General features: G+C 40.3%; 1 protein-coding gene and 1 long non-coding RNA gene across 3 annotated transcripts; one reads left to right on the plus strand and one right to left on the minus strand.

The window, feature by feature from the left end:
* Positions 1-1415: 1415 nt before the first annotated feature.
* Positions 1416-6929, plus strand: LOC115045833 (uncharacterized). The gene is made up of 2 exons (XR_003840905.1): positions 1416-1631; positions 4253-6929. It is a non-coding gene; the product is annotated as an uncharacterized LOC115045833 (long non-coding RNA).
* Positions 6930-7606: 677 nt separating this feature from the next.
* LOC115045818 (transcription factor Spi-B) lies at positions 7607-10356 on the minus strand. Of its 2 annotated transcripts, none has more exons than XM_029505737.1 (6): positions 10271-10356; positions 10055-10089; positions 9080-9293; positions 8869-8987; positions 8520-8676; positions 7607-8378 (listed from the first exon to the last, which is right to left on the minus strand). In XM_029505737.1, the coding sequence occupies exons 2-6, from the start codon at positions 10073-10075 to the stop codon at positions 8071-8073; spliced, it is 819 nt and encodes a 272-aa protein (XP_029361597.1). In that variant the 5' UTR covers positions 10076-10089; positions 10271-10356; the 3' UTR covers positions 7607-8070. The 2 variants fall into 2 exon arrangements, with proteins under 2 accessions (XP_029361597.1, XP_029361596.1); XM_029505736.1 differs by having other exon boundaries at positions 7607-8381.
* Positions 10357-21937: the final 11581 nt, after the last annotated feature.

Genomic DNA, 21937 nt, shown 5'->3' on the forward strand with positions numbered 1-21937 from the left:
GATTGGTTGATATCTTGGCTGACCGGCTGTGTTTTGCAGCGAGGCAACAGGAAGTTTCTTTTCTCGTGCAGGAAGCTGCAGCTGTTTCATCCCAACATACACCACTTTGCGCTCTTGCAAACATACTCTTTGTATACATGCATACAAATAAGGACAAACGGCATCTTTAAAAAAGGCATACCGAGTATTTTAGTCTAGAGGCTTCTTATGTGTGTGTGTGCGTGCATATGTGTGTACGGCCCGCTCTGTGTGACATTAGTGAATGCCATAATATGTGGGTGTGTAGCAACATGCCAGGCCAGGCATCAGAGCTATAAGAAACAGCTGAAACCATGGTAACCACACATTTAATCAGCACATTAGCAAAAGCATAGACAAGGAGAAAGGAGCAGAGTGGATAGGGAGTAGATGAAAACATTTCAGGGATGTATTTTCTTGTTTCAGGTCACTGTGTATTTGGAGGACATTACTATCACAGTGATTGTCAATGATTTTTACCTTTATTTGCTTACTAGGTAATTACTCATTCTCTTGAATGAGTTGAAGCCAATTCACGCACACACACACGCACACACACACACACACACAAAACAGGTCAAACATATCAAACGAACCCGAGTTGACCGAGTTGAGATTAAATATTAATATAAAATAAATAAATATTAAATTTATATTCATTCCTAAACTTTGCTCCCGTTCTCTCTGTGGGTATCTATGGGTGAAATGATGGCTGGACGCTGTGATAGCCAATACAGTGGCTCACTTATAGTCCTGCCTTGTCCGGGTCATTCTATCGTTTCATCACATTTGATGTATGCTTACCTAGCTCCACCAGTCTGAGTGTGACATTAGTGTGTGTGGCCTTGTATCTCACAAAAAGAGAGGAGCCGGTGGCAAAGGACTGGGCGGACTTTCATTCGATTACCATTTAGAAAAAAATAGGATAAGATATGTTGGGCTTCTGTTGTGTTCACAGTTCAAGCAACTGCTGTGTGTGTTGTGTCTACCAGCCGTGCGGTTGTTATGTACAATGCATATGGTTGCGCATTTCAGTTCAGAGCTGTACATGTGCGCATGAGCTCTGTATACTTTGCGTCTGGTTAATGAGGATATACAGAACATCAGAGCAGGCAACATGCCAAGTGGGCACGGATGAGACTCTGTGCTCCTGTCCTTCGTTCTTTAATGAAGGAAACAAGGCGTTCCTCGGGGTGCGCGGAAGGTGAACAAGCGGGTACCACAAAATAACCATTGAGTCTTCTTTCTTGTATTTGGACACAGTATTTCTCTGTAGTAAGGCTGGACATGAGTAAGAGGAGACATCCGTTTGTATCGTTTTGACTGTGGGAATTCTTCATCCTGCCATCTATTGTGCGGCGTACTTCCTCTGCCAACTCCAGCTCCCCCACTGCTCCTCCTCTTTGCCCACCATCACCACCTCCTTCCTCCCTCATTGAAATTCTGCCTGGCACACAGACACTGACCGTTCTTGGCACAAAGCTCAGCAAGAGAGAAAGAGAGAGAGAGAGAGAGAGACAAGAACCTGTACCAATCGTCTGGTGCCCCCTCCGTTGTGTCTGTGCCAAGCATTCATCCCGTCTCGTGGACCGAGGGACCAGGCAATCCAATAGGTATTTCCCTGGCTCTGCTTCCTGCGAAAATCTGCTCCAATTCTGAGGAGTTTTGTTGGCATCTGAGTGCACTGTGTATGTTTGGGGATTTGCTAATTAATTTGTGTGTTTACGTCGTTTGCATATTTGGGTGAGGAGTAAATCCGATGAATCCTGCATCCTTTCACAGAGGAGGAGAGGAAGTGAAGGCCTATTGTTTTCCAGATATTTTGCTAATTAATTTTTCGCATGACTTTTAATGTACGTATTCTTTTTTTTGGGGGGGGGGTTGAAGTTACGGCAGGTTTAGGTTGACAGTGGAAGTTTGTAAAACTTGCATGATAGACACCAGTAATACATGTAATCTGTAATCTAACCCTAATCTGCCATTTTGATATTAGTGTTTCAATTTATTGTATAATTGTTGTTATGGTTTTGTAATTCCTTTTTAATTTTTATAAAAGGCCTTTATTTGTATCAGTGTGGCGATGTTAGAAAATCTATTCATTCAAAACTGATATTTGGTGTAGCATAAACAAAACAAGCTAAGCGTGATAAATTTGTTTGAAACTTGCTTGAAAAAAAAAAACAAAAAACCAAAGGGAGCTAACTCTGTCAACTAGAGAAAGATTAACATACTTAAGCAGGAAATTGACTCGAGAAAAACATATCCTGGTTGGTCACTGTGGTGCGGCATTATCAGAGGACGAGTGAGGCCAAGGTCCATGTCTCTTGGCACACACAGAATAGCACCAAAATCAGATTAACTGCATTTCTGCGTTTTCTTGTCTTCGCTTCGAGATCTTCTCAGCTACCCCACAGGCTTATTTTGGAGTTGTTGACAGAGAAAATGATTTTCCCCAGCAGAGCCATGTGTGCCCCTTTTATGTGCCACAGACAAAGTCCACGTTCTCAGACAACAGCGCCCGGTGGAGCTCACATGATGAGTCTTTTTCTGTGTTTCCAAAACAGTTGGGAACATACACGGAATGTACACGGAATGCGACAGCAATTTCTGCAATTAAACCAGAAGCACAGAATTCCCCGGAATTGATGTTTAAATCTTTTTTTCTCAGTTCGGGGCCATACCCACATGTCCTGTTAAATCTTCATTACCTCGACCCATTTACCCCCAGTGCGCTGTTATATCATTATTAGTCTGTTGCCCTTGTCCTCCAAATACAGATCCAGTCAGGGGATTTTTCTTGGCTACCAAACAGAGCTTGTAGATCTGTCAATGGCATGGTGGCAGAGTTGGGCATCACGCCAACACACCCCCACCCCCTCCTGTCTGTCTGGTCTTCTGTAATCAGGCTAGTAGGGTCTACTGCATGTTAACTATGGGCTGGTCTGGACTAAGTCTCAGGAGTTGTGGCTTTATGCTAATTTATGCATGCAGTGTACCTCCTAACCCTTTCTCAGTCTATCTGAGGCCTAGGTCTGGCATTTAGTCTGGCACTTGTTAACCCTTCAGTCGCTGCCATGTTAACCTCCTGCCCCAACCATCATCCTATAAGACAATAGCAGACTGAGGATGAGCAATATCTCTCATACTGGAATGATGCAAGGTAAATCACAGAAATACACATTGGCTGTCTGTGATGTTGCTTTTCCTTCGAGAACTTTCCAACCACTTGATAAGAAATGTTAGTTTCTCTCTCATTCGTACCCGTGATAGAATGCATTGTCTGTGCCTGTTGGCTTCGTCTAAGCGCTTGGCACGAGATTGATTCTCCATCACACTCGACAGAACAGCGGCTCTTTCTTCATCACGAGGCAGCAGGCCTGGGGAAAAATCAGAAAGGTAGACCTCATAGTGTTTTTAAGCATACCTAAAATGGCCGATATATGAGACGCCATTTTGTGTTGCCTTGTGTTTTGGGGTGCAGAATCCCAGCCTTGTATTCAATCAGAGGCAGCTGGTGGAAGCCATATTTGCAGGCATCTGTGTGTGTACCTCCGTCTGAGAAGTGGCACCCAGCCTACACAGGGATAGCCCGCTGGAATGAGCTCAGTTTTTGGCAAAAACGGAAACAAATTCCTGGCACAGTGTCGAGCAGTTCTTTTTTTTTTCCTCTCTCTTTCGATCACATGCCAGAATCTAAGGAAGTCAATGAGTTGTTTGGTGGGCTTTCACACATTCGTGCTCTCACTTTCTGATGTCGGCCGTAAAATTTTTTCTGTTTGATTAATTTTAGTCTAAGGGATTTATTCAAAACAATCAGCTCTGGAACAACAACAAGAAAAAAGGCTTGATTGATCAGCGAGGATGTTCCCATATGCGGAAGTTCCACGGGTCTTTTGTCAGGAGTTTCTAAATGCTTCTCCGAAGCTTTGCAGTTGAACACGGTTTTCGTGACGCACGAGTAGGATTTACCATAAGTGATTTTACTGAGTGATTTCCAGGTACAGACAAAAACACCCAATAATAATAATCACACAGAGATAAAACTGAACATGTTGTTAAACTCGTTTCTGCTGGGCTTTAATTTGAACGGCCAAAAATAAAGCATAAATACACACACATCAAAATATATATACATTTTAGCCAGAGCCAGTTTTATCCTGCATGTTTGTTTGTTTGTTTTTTTTACAGAAAATTTAAGATAACCCCCTGTCTCTTTTTCTCTCTGCCATTGCAGGAGTTTTTACGTTTGAGGATCTTTGCTACTGAAGCAACATGGATGCTGGCCTTGGGCCTGAGGTAGTAGATTGAATAGTTGTGGGGTTCTGTGACCTCTTTTTGAGATAACTATACAATCTACTGTCTTTCCCAAGGAAACAGCTGAGTCAGCCACTCGCCGACTGTCATCTCCAGATGGGCAAACGTGCTGTCAAATCAAAACATATGCTTGCAGCAAATGAAAATTATGCATTGTGACAAGCATTGTTTTTTTTTTGCTAGAGTAGAAAAACTTGGTGCCATGCTCCCCAAACAGGTGAACTGGTGGTATGTTCGATTTGGGCTCTGTCAGGGTGAGGTAGTAGGTTGTATAGTTTGTTGGGTGGGATTGCACCCTGCTCAGGTGATAACTATACAGTCTATTGCCTTCCCTGCCGAGCTCACTCACAGTATCCAACGATCATTGCTGAGTACCACATTTCATTATTCAACCTCATAAAAAGGATCAGGTACATTTGTACTGCAGAGAAATGCTGAACTTATTTCACCTGTCACAACACTTGCTTAATTATATGTACATCTCAATAAATCTATGTTTACCTCAAATAAGTTGTCCAAAAATCAGTGAATTTGAGGTCTTGATATTGTCTGTTCTTCATGTGGTGCCTTCTGATGGTGTCATGATTTGTGGACTGGGGGTAGCTGTTGGGTTTATCAGTGTCCGGCGCCCTCTAGTGGACACGATAGGAGACAGTTTGCAGATCTTAGGAGAGGCAGCCCACTGCCAGGGTTTCATTAGACTTCCATTGAAACCGAACACAACAAGCAGGGATTTTACTGATTGAAACAAGCGGCCTTCATCTCCACAGCCTCTGTGGTTTTGTGTGGTACAGTGGCAGAATCGAGCTTCTAATGAAACGTCACTTTGAATGACCTTGCTCGTTTGCGTGTGGTCCTCCCTTCTGATTCACACGCCTCTGGGAATGCTGAACTTCCTTGTCCCCGCGACAACAGTTTCCCCTCAACACAACTTGTCTCCATATGTGGCTGTAGGCTTGCTGGATCTTTGGGATGCGGTAGGCGTAGACCACAGGATTGATGGCTGAGTTGGCATGAGACAGAAGAATACCTGGAAAATAACATTTTTTTACAGTTAGAACTGGCAAATCTACAAAATAGTCAGAGAGAATAGGAAAAAAATGGCATGCTGAGATGTGCAAAAGAAAGCTTGTCTCACGTGCCTGTATAGAGAGTCCCCCGGGTGACGGCTTTAGGGCCGTGAAACAACAAAAGACAATTCATCAAGTGCAGAGGAATCCAGCAGACGGCAAAAAGAATGAGAACCAGGGCTAGGGAGTAGGCCAGCCTCTTCTCCCTGAGCAGAGAGGCCTGAGCTTGGGGACAGTTCTCCTTGAGACGCCCCTGAAGGCTCCAGAAGATTTGGGTATAGAGGAGCGTCATGACCAGCAGGGGTGCCATGACACATCCCAGGAAGTTGAAGTAGACCATAAAGGGGAGGGAAATAACAGAAAGGAAAGTGCATGGTGGAGCTATGAGGGAAAATGAAGATGTGTTATTGGACTCAGAAGTCAGGGGGGAGTAGTTGTGCCAGCCAAACAGAGGGGTGAACCCCAGTAGACAGGAAAGTATCCAGCATACAGACACGGCCAGCCAAGAGTGCCTTTGTGTGGCCAGGGCTTTGTATCTGAAAATGAGGGATAAAACAGAAAGTAGTCAAAGAGGCTAGAATATTAATTTCAATCGATATACAAACAGATTTCGAAAAACTTTTTTGCCAGCGTTTGCCTCACCTGAGTGGCGTGTGTAACCTCAGGTATCGGTCCACGGCGATAGCAAGCAGCGAGAGCACAGAGGCCTGCGTCAGCACAAGGACAACACAGCTGAGAAGCAGGCAAAGGTCAGGAGTCAGATTCACCCAGCCATCCAACACTACGGCCAGGGGCACTGCCGCCACACCCACTAGGAGGTCAGCCACCGCCAATGAAACCAGGAAGCAGAAGGTTGGCTCTCGAAGGGAGTCCCGGATACCAACACACACTGCACACACCACCAATGTATTGCCAAGGCAACAAGTCACAGCAATCAGCACTTCAAGCACCGTGTACACCACCCAACTCCATTCAGCCATCGCTGAAAAAAAAAACTGCTGATCCTGAAAGGGGTCCTACGGCGTTTGACTGAGCAGCGTTCCTTGAAGAAAGTTGAAAGGTGCAACAAATTCCACAACAGAAGAAAATACAAACACAATCCCACATTTGATGTTCAGATAGTCTACTGCTGCTTTCAGCTTGCAGTTTCAAATCATCAAAAAAAAAAAAAAATCCTTGGGCGGATGTTTTTATATAGAAACGCACACATGCTTGTGCGTGCACACACAGTAACAGGCCCTCCACAGAGACACCATCTGTATTTCATTAGTGAGTGAAAACCTCTCTCTCACTGTAATGCTGGTGGCTCAGGCTCTTCTGAATGTTGTACTAAGCAATGATGGTGACAGATTTATTCAGGAAAAGGCGGCAAATCTAAAGTAGGGATACGTCAATGTGAAAGTACAGAATTATGAGCTTAAGTACGGATTTATGATGAGCAAAATCTGTCTCAAACTGAAAGTAAAAAAAAAAAAACAAAAGAAAGAGAAAAAAGTTATTTTTGCCAACCAGGTTATGTTTTCAGCAGCTGCGATCACAACAAAAGCACCAGGACATGAACCAGTGAACTTCCATTAGATCTGAGTGCAGATCCACATCATTAAATATTTAATGTTATTTTTCTCTAAGCACAATACTCAACACGTTCACTCAGTTATTCATACGTAGCTATGACGATTCAGGGCTTGGTTTCTTCAACGTGCGGAGGTGTTGAGAGGAACCGGGGATCAAACAATTGGCCTTCTGGTTAGAGGACAACTTACAGCTTTCAATACAACCAATACAACCGACACAGTACAAGAACCCGCCAACGAACCCGGCCAGTGTAGGCAGCCACTCGCTGTCAGCGTATGTGTGAATGACCTCACCATTTCACTGTGAAAAATAAAAGTAGATTTTCGAACAGGAAAGTGATACCTCGCACCTCCTCTGTGGTCAGTGTGTATTCTGTTACTCTGTGTGAAGGGACTTTTTAGATGTTAATGATTAACAGGGCTGTGTTTGTTGACAGTTTTTTTTAGTCCACCATTGCTTTGCATACACTTTTGGTGCGCGTGTGTGTGTGTGTGTGTCTGCATATGTGTTTGCTTCAGTTTATTAGCACATCTGTATTTGCTTGGCTGATATGAACTACACAGCACGTTTTTGTTTTCATGAAGGTAGATAATCAGACAGATAACCAGGTAAACAAAGGTACGCAAAAATTGAAGAAATATTTTCTGATTTATTGAATGTAAAGAAGATATTCACATCATATTTACATTACCTACTTGTGTTGAGAAAATTATCTCATATTAGTTTGATATCAATACTGTAAAAACAAGAAAGCACAACTTTATTTTACGAATGATTTATATTCTACTTATAAAGTAGATTATGTGACAACCTTGTAGATTTACATACTTATTAATGCCAGCTGACTCTTCACACATCACCTTTGCTTGGAGTTTGGGTCCATGTGTCCAAACTGCAGTGTGGTTCTGTATCTATACAAAGCTTTGTGTTCATCTTCTGGCTTTTTAAATACTCAGTATTCATTTTTTTCCACATGTGAGATTTAGAATCAGTAGAAAGGACATTAAAGCAAAGTCCACAGAAATTTCTTCCATATATCAATATCCACCGCTCATTTGATTTCTGCGTGTGGCTACACTCACCATCGTATTTCCTATATTGTATGAGAGTGTCCCTGTAGGCCTCTCAGTGTCTTTTCATCAAACCGATATGTGAGCTTCCTCTTAACCTTCTGAATCTCGCCAGTGCGGGAGTAATTCCTCAGCGCACGTGCCATCTTCTGATAGGTCATGGGCTTGCGATTTCCCTTTCGTTGGCCCCACAACTGCGCCAGACGCTCCTTGTTCTGGGAGGAGAACTGAAAGGTGCCAGAGGAGGACTGGACCCACCAAATGCAACTTCTCATTGATGGAGTCTGGAGCATTTCAAACAGGAACTGAAACAACCGCTCCTTCCTCTTTCCTGCTGAGGAAGGGGATGTAAATACCAATATGAAGCCACACTGAGTCATCCATGTGCGTATGCGACTGTAGGATTTTTCCCCCCACTGTGTCTTGTCTAAATTCAGGACTGTTGACCTTTGTGTTGTGTTGATGTTAATACCTGACAAAGGGGCAACAGACAGGGAATCTCCTTCCTCCCTGCCTCCCCTGTCTGATGATGGTGATGATAAATCTTGGTATTCCTGGTACTGGGAGCTACTGGACTGGGAGTCTGAGTCGATATATGTAGGTGCCTCATAGGTGTACATAATGTGGTCCTGAAGCAGACATAGATGAAATGTCTATAATTCACACGTGAAACCATCTTCAAATCATAAATAAAGCTAGTCAAATTTCTTGTGTAGCCTCAAAATGCAGAAATGTGTCACACAGTGATCTGTTGTAATACTTTGCAATGAAAGAAGTAATTAAGCTCTTTTTTATGAAAAGACTGAGGTTTTTGAACTCACCAATTGGTTATTATGGAAACTAGGCCCGGCCAGAGGCAGGGCTTTGTCGCCATATTCCTTGTTGGGAGTATAAGAGCCACAGTGCCACTCATATGCATGCTGACCTGACCAGCTATTCTCTGTGGACAAAACAGGCCAAACACACAGTCACGTGAACCAGTGCAGAAATATTCAAGTGAAGTGCCTACACTGTTGTCATCCTCACACTAACCTATGATCCTGGTGCCCTGGTGGGTGAGAGTGTGCGTTTGTTGCCCCGTGGCGCTCAGAGGGGAGGCAGGTGTGTGTGCAGGTTGGACCTCCAGCGAATGCTCCTTCAGATACTCCTCAATGACCTCCAGGTCCACCTCAGAGCAGGAAGAGGGAGCTATCCCACTCCAGGCTCCACGACCTCCGCTCAGCTTGATCTCAGTAACACAGGCCATCTGACACAACCAGAGCATGATAGCAATTGTCAGTTCAGCCTGGCATGTTTGTTGGTTGTGATATTGTCAAGCCAGGAACATTTTGTACATTGGGTGTCGTTTATTTCATGGCCTGAGGTGTTGTTATTATCAGAACACAAAGCTCTTGTTTTCTTTCAGGATCACCCATTGTTGTTGTTGTTTTTTTTTTTTAATGATCAACTTTTGGTGCTGTGGCACATCACTCATGCACAGTGAATAATCGCTGCTGGGATTTTAAATGAGCTGTAACTCATCTATCAGTCAGCCATTTTCTAAATGCTAAAGAGCACAGATCATTCTTGTAATGCAACAACAACAAATAAACAAACAAAATAATAAAATAAATTAATAAATAATCGACAACCACACGCTGCAGTGAACTTTAAACATGAGCGTGTCGTGTTTGAATCTTGGAAATGACCCAGGTGAAAACACTGTGACAGTGTATTTTAGTTTGACTAGCAAATTTATGCAAGGTTTTGTGCTTTGACAAGACCCTCCAGGATTCAGTGGACAGCATTTTGTGGTTCAGCTGCTCCTCTCACAAATATTGTTTTGACCCAAACCTCTACAAACATCTGCTACAATTCATTTAATTATTTTTACATTCTTGAATTCTTTTTAAAACAGAAACACTTTTACCAAAATAAGCAATCGTTGTAAATCATGTGCTAACTTAGCTGCACAATGACTTCCAGATTTGGTTAAACGCTAGCTTAAAATATAAATGTCCCACTCACCGTTTCCATTTGAGCCAACATATTTAGAGGACAATCTGCAAAGAGAAAACATCCTCATGAGACAGAAGAATCAAAGCTTAAAATTCACATCACTAACAGAGAAGTGAAAGAAGCTGTCACACACACTTCTCTAACTCATCTAACAATTGGACTTTCATGGGAAAGCAGATTCATTCAAAATCTGAATGAATGAATGAACATGATGAAGAGCCGTACCTCGTTAAGTCCGAAGTGGACCCCTGTGTCGGGGACAGAGCAGTAGTATCCTCAGGTAGAAGAGAGTGTTGTGATGACAATGTGAATGCACACCTGTATGATGAAGCAAGATGCCACCTCTCTTATGACTGCATCCTTTTGGCCAAGCCCCTCTATGCAGGAGTGGGAGTGGTTTACATAAACAATGGCTGTTGTTTCCAATTCTAATGTAGTAAAGAAATTAGAGCTGCTGTTGTATCCAGCAGATGCTTTCTTGACAGATTGGCTATTTTTCGCAAATGTTTTGTTCAGAGTTCAGATTGTTAACAGTGAAAGCTCTTAATTAATTTGTGCCATTTTATTTCATTGAAATCAAAACCTGTGGTTTCTTATCATTTCACGGGACACAGCAGATGGATATTACTGTGCAAGATAAATATTGTGGCTTTATATTTGTGGCTTGACAATATTGTTGGCCACAGACATGATACACATGAGCAGAAAGACAGAATAGCACAGGGATAATTGAATATGGGGGTGTGGATGTGGGACAACGGTTTACTCCTACGTATCTGGTTTGAGTAAAAAGTGTCAAAGTGAATATGTACATTAAAATAACTTTAATAACATACTCATACATACTTACCCTCAACGTTGTTTAGTGTAACTAAATGACAAATATTCTTTTAGCTTTTATTAATTTTACAACATGTTGGTATGAAGCAGCCAAAAAAAATGATTTTGTAATAAATGTGTTAATGTGTATGTTCAATAGAAAAATTATTGACAAGACTACTTTGTTGGCAGCACATTATAATTCTTATGTTTCTTATTGTACTTCATTTTTAAGTGTCAGGGACTGAGTTTTGCTGTTTGTGTTCACATCCTGTTTTATTTTGAAGGTCTTGTTCTGGTTCCGTGCCTTCCCTGCCCTAATGTGGTGCACCTGTGTCGAGTGCAGTCACTGTATTTAAGTCTTGTTCTCTGTCTAGTCTTTGTTGTTATTCTTGTTGATGTCTATGCCTTGTTCCATGTCCACAGTAACATTTTGGGTTTTTCTTATGTAAAACATTTATTTTCCACCTTCACCTGCTCTGCGTCTCTGCATCTGAGTCCGCACCCCCAACTAACCTGACATTAAGATCCCTTTAAATTAGCTTTTGTGTAATCACAGCTGAGTTCTGCCATGATGGCTTTAATCATTTGCTTATATTCTAGCATTTAATTATGAACCCTTGAAAGCCAGAGCTAAAATCTTTAACGGGGTGGGGGTGGCCCACCTTCTAATTGCATTATAGTTTGTTATGAAACATTTATTAAACATACTTATAGGGCTAATTCTACCTAGGAGTGTTAAATGAAAATGTTATCCTTAGGCCCTCTGTGTCAGCCCCCCGAGCTCTGCTTACAGTGTCATGAAGAGTTATCTATAATGAACTACGCTTGGCACTCCCCCCTTTTCCCTGAAAACCCCCCTTGAATCAACTATGAACATACTGTGTTGCTGTACACGCTTTAATCCTCCCAAAGTAACTGGGGGCTGCGATGTGAAAAAACTGATGATCTACATAAGTCACACTGGCAAAGCAAACACAGGTCACAGATATTACATCACTTCGCAGGTAAAGAATATATGACATCATACTACTGAATCAGGCCAAATGTTCCTTTTTGTTTACAGGCAAACTGCAGACATGCTGAATGACTTCCCAAAAAATTCTAGGTCTGAGACACGCAGACTCTAACGAGGAAATAATAATTATTCTGCAGCATTTTAGAGAGAACTTGTAAACCTCTGCGCTGTAAGATTCAAAGAGCCTGCAGCAAAAACCGAGACAAAAGCAACCAACACACAGTTTACCATATTTTAGTTAAATTAAGTAAGAGTGATTTTAGTTTGCATTCAACCATGACTTTTATTTATTTTCTTTAGCTGAGAGTTAGTTTGATTGTCGGCCAAACTGTCGTTTTTCTGTACAATACTAAAACTTGTTTCCTCAAAGAGGGTTAGGTCAGGTTAACCCCAAAACTCCAACTCTGACAAACTTTGGATGAATGAATGAGAACGGCGCAGGTTTAATGTGATGACTTAAGTCTGTGATCAGCTGGTGACTGGTTTCATGCTTCAATGTCAAACCTAAGAAATAAAACACAGAAGATGGCAATATTATGAAAAGGAAATCTTAAAGGACTGCTAGTAACCTGTGACCTCCTTGTACATGGATGATATATAAAGTCCATATAAAGGGAGGATGTTTACAGACTGTATTTTGTTCCCGAGCTGTCATCACGACCTGATAAATCTCAAACTCTGCTTACTTGACAAATTTTAAAGATTTAGTGTGGCTATTTAGATCATGAATTTACATGAATTATTACTCTTGGGTCTTTAAACTGTAAGCCTGCCATCGCGGCAGATTGGTCTATCAAAATGCATCAGCAGTTACTTGGCTGGTCAGACTGAAGCTGAATGAACATGCAAATGAACTTGTTGAACTTGTATATTATACATTTATACTACATATATATACATGTGTTATATATTGGAAACAGCAGTTGAACCAATAGTGCCAGAAATTCTTCCCAGAGTGGCATACTGTATTATACATACAAATACATGTATAAATATACATGTACTTATTTATACTGTGAACAGTTACTGTACACACATAGCACAGTTTACAGAGGGCCTATTTAATGCTTAAGTATTTCAATACTTTGCCTCCTGTTTGATTGGTTCATCTGATCATAAAGCCAAATTTTTGTTAGCGCTGTTGAGCAGGGTCAAGAAATATCACGCAATTACAGTACCTGACACATCTGATTCCAGATACAGTTTTCAACCCTCAGGAGCAAAACTGTATATGTAAATCAGGTGATGAGCAAATGACTTGTCAGTCAACCTGTGGGGCTTCATGCTTCATTATGTGTCAAACAATGGGTGTCCAAAATTTGTCCACAATTAGTGTGCTTTCCTCCCCCTCCAAAGCCGGCTCCCATAATAATCTTGCATTAGTCTATATGCTCTGTAAGCATAACTTTCATGGCATTACTATATACATGCACACTGTATGTGTACACAATACACACGACTGCAAGGCTTTGTTCTTGTCTGGAACACGCAAACAGGCTGCATATTGTACATCACTTTTTATTGATGTACTATATGAAATTATTATGTATTGATCCTAATTCCAATCTATTACAGTGCCCATATAATTCTTAAAAACACCAGTAATCAAAAATCAATCACATTTACATTAATTGCACTAATACCAAAACAAATGCAATTGTAACAACAGCAAAAAATATGTAGTGATTGAAAATTCAATCTGTATAAAGTCTTTATATATATTTTAGTGACCGAGAACTGTTTCTGTTATTCTTATTGCTATAAACATACTAACTACTAACAAGACCCCTTTACTAATTCTTATTTATCGACAATAACAGATAAATAGATTAAAGGAGAAATGTCTGTATGATCAACACCATTACAGTTAGAAATTAATCATTTTTCATACACATAAAAAACAATTGCGCTGCTTGCCTTATTCTTTTGAGGGATTTTCTTGATTCAGATAAATTAAGGCTGATTTGAGATTTATCACAGTGTTCAGTACAAACATTTGAAATATGTACTATTATTTTCTTACACACAGACTCATATTTTGAAACTAAAACACAAACGTTTACATGAGGATGCCAGATAGACTCGAAAAGGGTTTGTGTTCAGCGGGTTAGCATTTGTAAAATATGATTATTTGCTGTCTTGCTGGCAATGGGAGGGGAAAAAAATCTAAGTGCTAACACCTATAAAGCTTTATTAATAAAAAAAATGTAGCTTGTTTGTTTAATGTTCAGTAGCTGACGTTCAAGAATGATATTTGAGTTTTACGAGCCGTTAGTGGTTGGACCATTTCTTGGCAGGGAGAGGTTAGGTCAGGTTAAAAATCTGGGATCCCATCTCAGTAAATTACACACAGCAGTGGTAACTGCTACAGCTCAGTGCTATTACAGGTTACTGGTGCCAGTAGCAGAGTAAATACAAGTTGAAGGAGCAGTAGTAGTTATATGTCAGAGCATAATGTCGCTCTTCAGGAGCTTTATGAAAAGACTTGATAAACGTGTTTGGAAAAACCCTCAGTGTTTAATGGAATAGGTGACAGTTATGATTCCTATAACTCAGCTGCACCTGTAGCTTTCAGACACAGTGATAAGGCCAGAGAGACATTGGACCCTTGCAGTCAGAAAGGCAGGTGAAACTTGAGAACTGTTGTCTTACTGTGGCTTATCTGACTTGTGTTTTTTGGAATTGCCATTCAAATGTTGTTTAAACCTCCATTTAGGAATGAACAGGGATGCCTGAGCTAAAATTCTCTCTGAATATAAACTTCAGGTAAGGTGATTCTGTGGGGGATGGATGGAAGCTTTGACTCTGAGACATCTGAGGCTGATTTCAGCAATAGGAGCCAAGAAAAAAGTAAAATGACAGAAGGTTACAAGTTCATGCGTGTTCTTTGCCACATTAAGCACTTCTACTCTGACTATGTTAATGTACATACTAAATATTTTTTCTCGTTTCACCTCTTGACAAAGATTTGCAGGCCATCCTGAGGTAATTTTGTTGCTGGTGATATCAGTTTTAACGACATAAAAAAAAAAAATAATAATAATGCGAACAAGACCAACTGTGGCTGTGTATGTATATGTGTGTCTGTTTGGGTGTGCGTGTAAGTGTGTTTGTAGGAAAAAGTAAATGGTTTGATCAGCTGTCTATAAATCTGAGTCACTGGGGATGTTTAACGGTCACAAAGTGGCAGGTGAATAAAAAATGTCACACATACGCACAGTGCTGACCATTAGTGAGTGATGTGTTGCAACACTTAAGAAGGGTTTTTATCTGGCTCAGTCATCAGTTGATGAGTAAGCTGTATGTCCAGGTGTAGTGGGTTTACAGTTATAGCCAAACCTCCATGATTATTGAGCATACGCAAATCACGAGTACACATGCAGGTCACTGGGAATTCCCCCAACACCTCGACCAAACGTTTTGTGTGTGTGTGTGTTTGTATGTCTATCAAGTGATGATTGAAAAATTCACCCCACAAGAAACACCAACATGATGGATATACTGTGAAATAAACAATTTGAGTAAATAGGTCACATTTTCAGGTGCCAGCATTTCATATATTTGTAGTTAAAAATAATAATCTCCTTAACATAGAGCAGTGTGTCACTGCAGGCGATGTTTATTTATAAGGTCTCTGACGGTAAAGCTGATGATGATTTGAATGATTTCTGAGGAGCAACGGTCTGAAAACAGTTTGATGTTCATACTCATGGGTGGGGCCCAAGTGGAGGCAAGGTGGGGTTAATAATTTGACAGGTGAGGAGGCAGTTGAACATGTCATGGTGTTGGCATAAGTAGTGTGCCAGAGACAGAAGCATATATGCAAAACCTGAGGTTGACCACCACCCTCACCTCACCCATCTATCGCTCTATTGCTCATATGTTTTCTGCACCTTCAATTTTCTCCGTATTTCTCCTGCAGAAAGGTAACCTCCACATCTACTTATTCATATGGTGTATGTGGTTCTCATTTTCTCTTTTTCATACCATTAATTTAGTTTTATATTTACTATACATTTGTTAGTTACTGATTATGTATATCATTTTTTTACATCCTTCCACAACATTTTCATCTTAATTCTGCCTTGCATCATGCAGATGGATGCATGTCACTTGCAAACAGTCACCCACGAATGGTCCTTGTCCAAGAAAATAGTATACATCACTCAAGTGGGAATGCAGGAGATAAGAAATAAGGATTGGGAACTGGTGAGACTGCACATTCCCACGGAACACTATTTGTGTCCTCCAGTAGATAGTCGTGCAATCTGTGGCCTCAATAAACACTCATAAACTGCACAGACACAGACAAAACCCACAGGCCTTATCGGAATAACACATAAAATCATGTGCATGTGTGAAGACTGTACATAAATCATCTGTTTTAATATGGAGATAAGCGGACACAAAGAGAGCCTGAGCAAGACGGTGAAATTTTATCTGTGCTCTGAGGATTAACAAAATATCTCCAAGAGATTCTCCATCGTTTTTCCAAAAAACACAACAAAGGGCTTGAGGGTGTTTGATGAGCTATTTTGAAACCAGCCTCTGTTGCACAGACAAAAGCCCACACACCCCTGTACAGCTTGACCAGATCACTATGTATCCTCTTGCTGTAGGCCCACACCTCCACTCTGCAGCTGTTGTCATGAAGGAAGGCTAAACGAAAACAATAGCTGATAGTCTTCTTTGTCAACCTCCCACAAATTGTTGCTGCCTCATTCAGATGTTGCACCAAACCCGCATGCAGCATCTATCTGCTGTCCTCCTTTGCATGGTATTTTGGACCCTTTAGAAGGAAGTGGTACTTGAAATATGATGTTAACATGAAAGAACAAAATGTCTAGCTGTCCTCTGCAATGCAGGGAATGACATGGATACTGCGGCATGCAAAAAACAAAATAAAACAGAAAGCATAAGCTGATTCAGTTAGCCAGCTCCCACAGGAAAAAAAAAACAAAACACCGGAGTCACTATTAAGTTTGTACAGATATGCAAGTTGACAGATTTTGACTTGAGATGCAGCTGTGCAGCAAATATACAGATGTTCACTATCTCTCTTCCGTGTTTCCCTGTCAGTTTATTTTTTTATTTTCATTTAGATAAGAACGCAAAAAGTTTTTATATGAATCTCATGAATTTTTACCTCACTATCTCTTCTTCAAAGAAAAAGCTACATCTGAAAGAAATATACAATGAAAGTATTTCCCATTAAAGCTTATTAATAAAAATACAAAAACACCTCCGTAAAGCATTGAACATTACCATATGTGTGCTTTGCTCCTGAATATGCTTGGAATAGATAAAAACAGTCTCTACCCTTGAGACATACCAAAGATATCAAGGCTTTTAAGTCATTTTAAAATTGCAATTTAAAGTCCAGTAGAGTTGCATTTACTTCATCCATCTTCTACCGCATTTCTGTTTCCCAGTCGCAGGGCTGCTGGAGCCAATCCCAGCTCACATTGGGCGAGGGGCGGGGTACAGGTTGCCAGTCCATCACAGGGACAACACACAGAGACAGACAGAGACCAACAACCACTCACATTCGCATTCACACCTACGGTCAATTTAGAGTCACCAGTTAATCTAGACATGATGCCTTTGGACAGTGGGAGGAAGCCCAGACAGACACAGGGAGAACATGCAAACTGCACAGAAAGGACTCAGGCTGGGAATCAAACCCGCAACCTTCTTATTGTAGGGCGACAGTGCTAACCACTACACCACCATGTAGGTCTCAGTAAAAAAAAAGTGCATTGCTGATTTGTCAGAAAGGGAAGCAAAAAATCCAAAGAGGACATACAACAACAATACACTCAGTTTTATTCGATTCACGTTGAATCCAAGGGAACTACATCCAGTCAGGGTTTTTTTCGTGCTGTGATTTCTTCACATTTAGGAGTATCCAGCGGAGTCAGGATACCTGTGTCAGTGCATGTACATCACTTTATGGTTAGCCCAGTTACCTCAGAGAGACCTTGTGATGTCATGAAGGGCTTCCTCTTTCCACAGAAGAATGTAAGGTCGTCTGAGCTGCTGTTGGATGCTAACTTCTCCTTTGCTGAGATCCTCATTGGCTGATGGCCAGTGATCAACAGGATGTGGGACGATGAGCTCCTGTGGTTTGACTTTTGTGCTACATTTGCAGTTCCTGAGTTATTGTTTAAACATGAGAAGAATAACTACAGTGCTTATGATGCATTTTAACAAAACTCGGACTTTTTCATGTTTAAAGAGTCAACTTATGTTATAGAATATCTTGATAAGCATCGGGATTCAGTGCAGTGTGCGTGAAGTTTCATTGCCAAAAATATTAGTTTACCCCTGATGGACTAGAACCTCATGAGGACTCAAAAATCTGCTCCTGTGTGTGATGCTGATAAATAAGGATACAATTTTCAGAGCTAACAAGAGGAGAATGAGACTGAAGAGAAAACACAGATGTGGACATTGAAGGCAATATAGAGGATGGAGTAAAGACAAAAAGTATTTGTCATAAACTTCAGTAAATGACTGAATCAGGGTTTTGAGGCAGAGACTGTTGATACTTCTGAGTTTAATGGATGCATGAACAAATTTCTTTTAAATTATTTTTTTAAATAGATTTGCTTTGCTTTCTTGTGAGCAATTGCATTACACATCATCATTTGAGCAAATAATTCACAGTGCCTAAGTCAGCACAGTGTTACAGTAACCAAACTTGAGAATCAGCCAATAATTGAAGTAGAATTGAGTCATGATCGAAACTCCAAATTTGACTTTTAATTGAACTTGAGGCCCAAAATAAAGATTTGGGAATTCAATCTTCAAGTTATCTCCGCCGCCAGGTTTCTGTAACCCCTGTCTGCTTTCTTTATTTATATGTAGGATTATTCCAAACATATCAGAGAGATGGCGCCTGGTGCAGGGAATAATAATAATGATAAACTTGGGCACACATCATTTATTGTGGGTTTAAAGTGAATTTCTTAAAGTCTGATGTATGTGGCCTATTAGGCCATTTGAATCCGTCAATTTTAGATTATAAAGCAAAGAATACTTTCTCTGTAGACTGGTAAGAAAGCAGCTGTGGTGCTAATGCTGGCTCTTTAAGAAGCAGGACTTACAAATAGCTTCTCTGATTGTACTGGACTAAATAAAATCATGGACAGGGCTAAGAGGGGAACGGCTGGGGAGTGGCTGCATACATTTGTAGGTGGTGGAAATGTTAAAAGTTGCTTATCTTTTTGGTTTTTTTTTTTGCATGTGCTTTTCTCTGTCTTCACGTGCAAGTTAACTGGGAAAACATTAACCATTGCCCCACACTGCGTAGTGATAGTTGTCAGTATTTACAGCTGCCCAGATTTAGATTCTTTTCATGTTCATGCTGACTTCAAAAGGATGGCACCAGAGTTTTCTTGAATTATGGTCAATCAACACGTTTGAGATAAAAGCATTTGAAAAGAAATCATAGGGATAATGGTATGTATCACGTATTTGGTTAAATATAGCTGTGTCCAGTACATAAGTAGAATTTGTGAGAGTCATAATCTCCTACCGTATCTTTAAAAATTTCAACTTGTGTCAAAACCACGAAAACAGAGAGACAAGAGGTTTATCGCCATCAACTGGTTGTTTGCTTCCTGACCTGCTCAACTGACGTTCTGTCTTGTAGCTGAAGATGGCGCCATTTCATCACTCAACTATGGAGCCCAGAACGCATGGATCTTACAGTTTAAGGTTATGATTTGAATAAGATTATTGTAATCATGCTCTCAGTGATGATACGTCTTATACCCCGCTGGTGCCTAATTTTTTTCGTCTTAATAGTTGTAATCGTTCAGCCGCTCCTATGAACTTTTCAGATGACTAGAATTCTCTGATGCTGGTGTGAAATCTGCAATAATAAGTCTCCTCTTTTCATCCCTCACTATAATGTGTGGCGTCTCCTGCTAGTCCTATCTAGGTTTTGCATGAACGGAACTCTATGGAGACAGTCCAATACTTTCAGTCACTGTTAACATTCCACATCAGTCTCCCTCCGCACTCACATGGCTGATACTATCACGCAGAACTGGGTACGACTACAAAAGCGGGACAAACATTTATCATCACTCACACAACTGCATACACAAGTGATACCAGACACACACAAGCTGCTACTGGATTCCACACATGCATAAAAGCATGATTAGGTCGTCATAGCCAGTGATTAATGTTTTATTTCTAGGTCAACAAACTTTTAATAGAACCAATTTAGTGTAGAAGACACACCAAAAGACAAACACATGCCTCTGAACTCACTCTAAAACACACAACCACTGATTGCAGCGCCAGTGGCATCGCTGAGAATAGCATCAAACAGAACAGAGTGTCTCTCTCTCTCTAGCATTGTACAGGTGTAGACCTGTCTGCTTCAGTCAGTCTATTTCACCATATTAACTCTCGTATATCAAACTGTCACTGCAGAGAAAACAAGAAGAGGGGAGATCAAAACAGAAGAAAGCTTTGTCTTGGTACAGCAAGAGGTTCAGCATGATCGAGCTCTTGATGAAAAGGAAAGTACACTGTTAGCCTGGATTTTTTTTTGTTTCTACTTAAACACGCTTACTTATATTACCCAAAAATATTTAGTTGGCTTGGATAACTGAACAAGCAAGTTTATTATACTATTATATATATTATGCTATTATGAAGGAATGATAAATGAATTGAATAGGCTTAAAAACATTGATTTTTATCTTGGACTACACCCCTTTATCACTGTTGCCAGCTTATAATTGGTTAATTCACTCAACTTGTCTGAGCAGGAGCAGCGAATCAGCATAACAAAGAAAATAACTGCCATGTTCTTTTCACTTCACACTCAAATATGCTGTCATTTTCTCTGTTCAACATTTTTCCACCATCATAGAACAAATAATGACGAGTCTGGCTGGTGACTGTAATCAAGTTCATCCTTATTTTTGCATAACGAAATTCTGTTGGCCGAGTTCAATTTATCAATCGTTTTATTGCTCCAATAATATCAACATATTCGCCTGTGGTTTAGTTACTGAATAAGACGCATGTTGAGCTTTTCTCAACTTAACTAACTCACCAGGTTTTAAAATAAACAGTTGGCTACTTATGCTGCACTTTCTGAAGTCATCTTGTCCAGGTTTTACTATGTTTAAAAATGATTGTCCACTTAACATTGGAAATATCTGTAAAATATTTATGCAACCTTGAAGGGTACATATTAAAAATACTGCTTTATACTGTATCCATTAATGAAAATGTCAGCATCTCTCACAACACTATCTTTATAATAACTAAAATGTGACAAAATGAATTAAAAAATATGGACTGTATGATTAAAAATGCTCAAATATTTTATGTTTTAGGCTGACACTTTTAAAACATTTAGAGCAGTAGTCCTTACATCAGCAGCATTTTCCACTCCCTGCGGATCAAATCATCACTGATGGGAGAAACAAGGTACTGTATATGTATTTGTCTTCCTGTCACTTCTGATAACACTTTGTCTGCTCCAGTGTGTAATTCAGTGTGCAATGTGTAGTTGTCCAGGTTTCTACATTTGTTGTTTTTCACTGTATTTAATTTAGAAATTTCATTTCTTTGTCAGTAGATTATATGATTGATCTCATTTCTAATTTAGCCCCTCTTAAGAGTGATATTTCAATAAATATAAAATTGTCTTGTTATTCTATTATAATTATTGGTATTTAATTAATTCCATGTTAAATTAATGAAAGTATGAAGCTGTGTCTGAATTAACAGAAAGCTCTGACGAAATTACTCCCACTGCAGGATTGTAACAGGCTGTTGTGGCTACTATTGTTCATCATTTTAAAAGGGGTGAATTGTGAATTTATCTGGCTTAAAAGATCTATCTGGACAGTTTGTAATGGAGTGCTGAACTCCAGAACTAACCACATGTTTGCAAGTTTACTATTGTCCCACACAAACACAGGGAAACACCTCAATCACCCCTGTTTTTCCTCACTTGCCAGCACCCACTCCTCAAGAATGCCCCCCAATGCCCCACCCTTGTATCTTCATTCCATTAT

This window comes from Echeneis naucrates, chromosome 7 (genome assembly GCF_900963305.1).
Source record: "Echeneis naucrates chromosome 7, fEcheNa1.1, whole genome shotgun sequence".
Classification (NCBI taxonomy): domain Eukaryota; kingdom Metazoa; phylum Chordata; class Actinopteri; order Carangiformes; family Echeneidae; genus Echeneis; species Echeneis naucrates.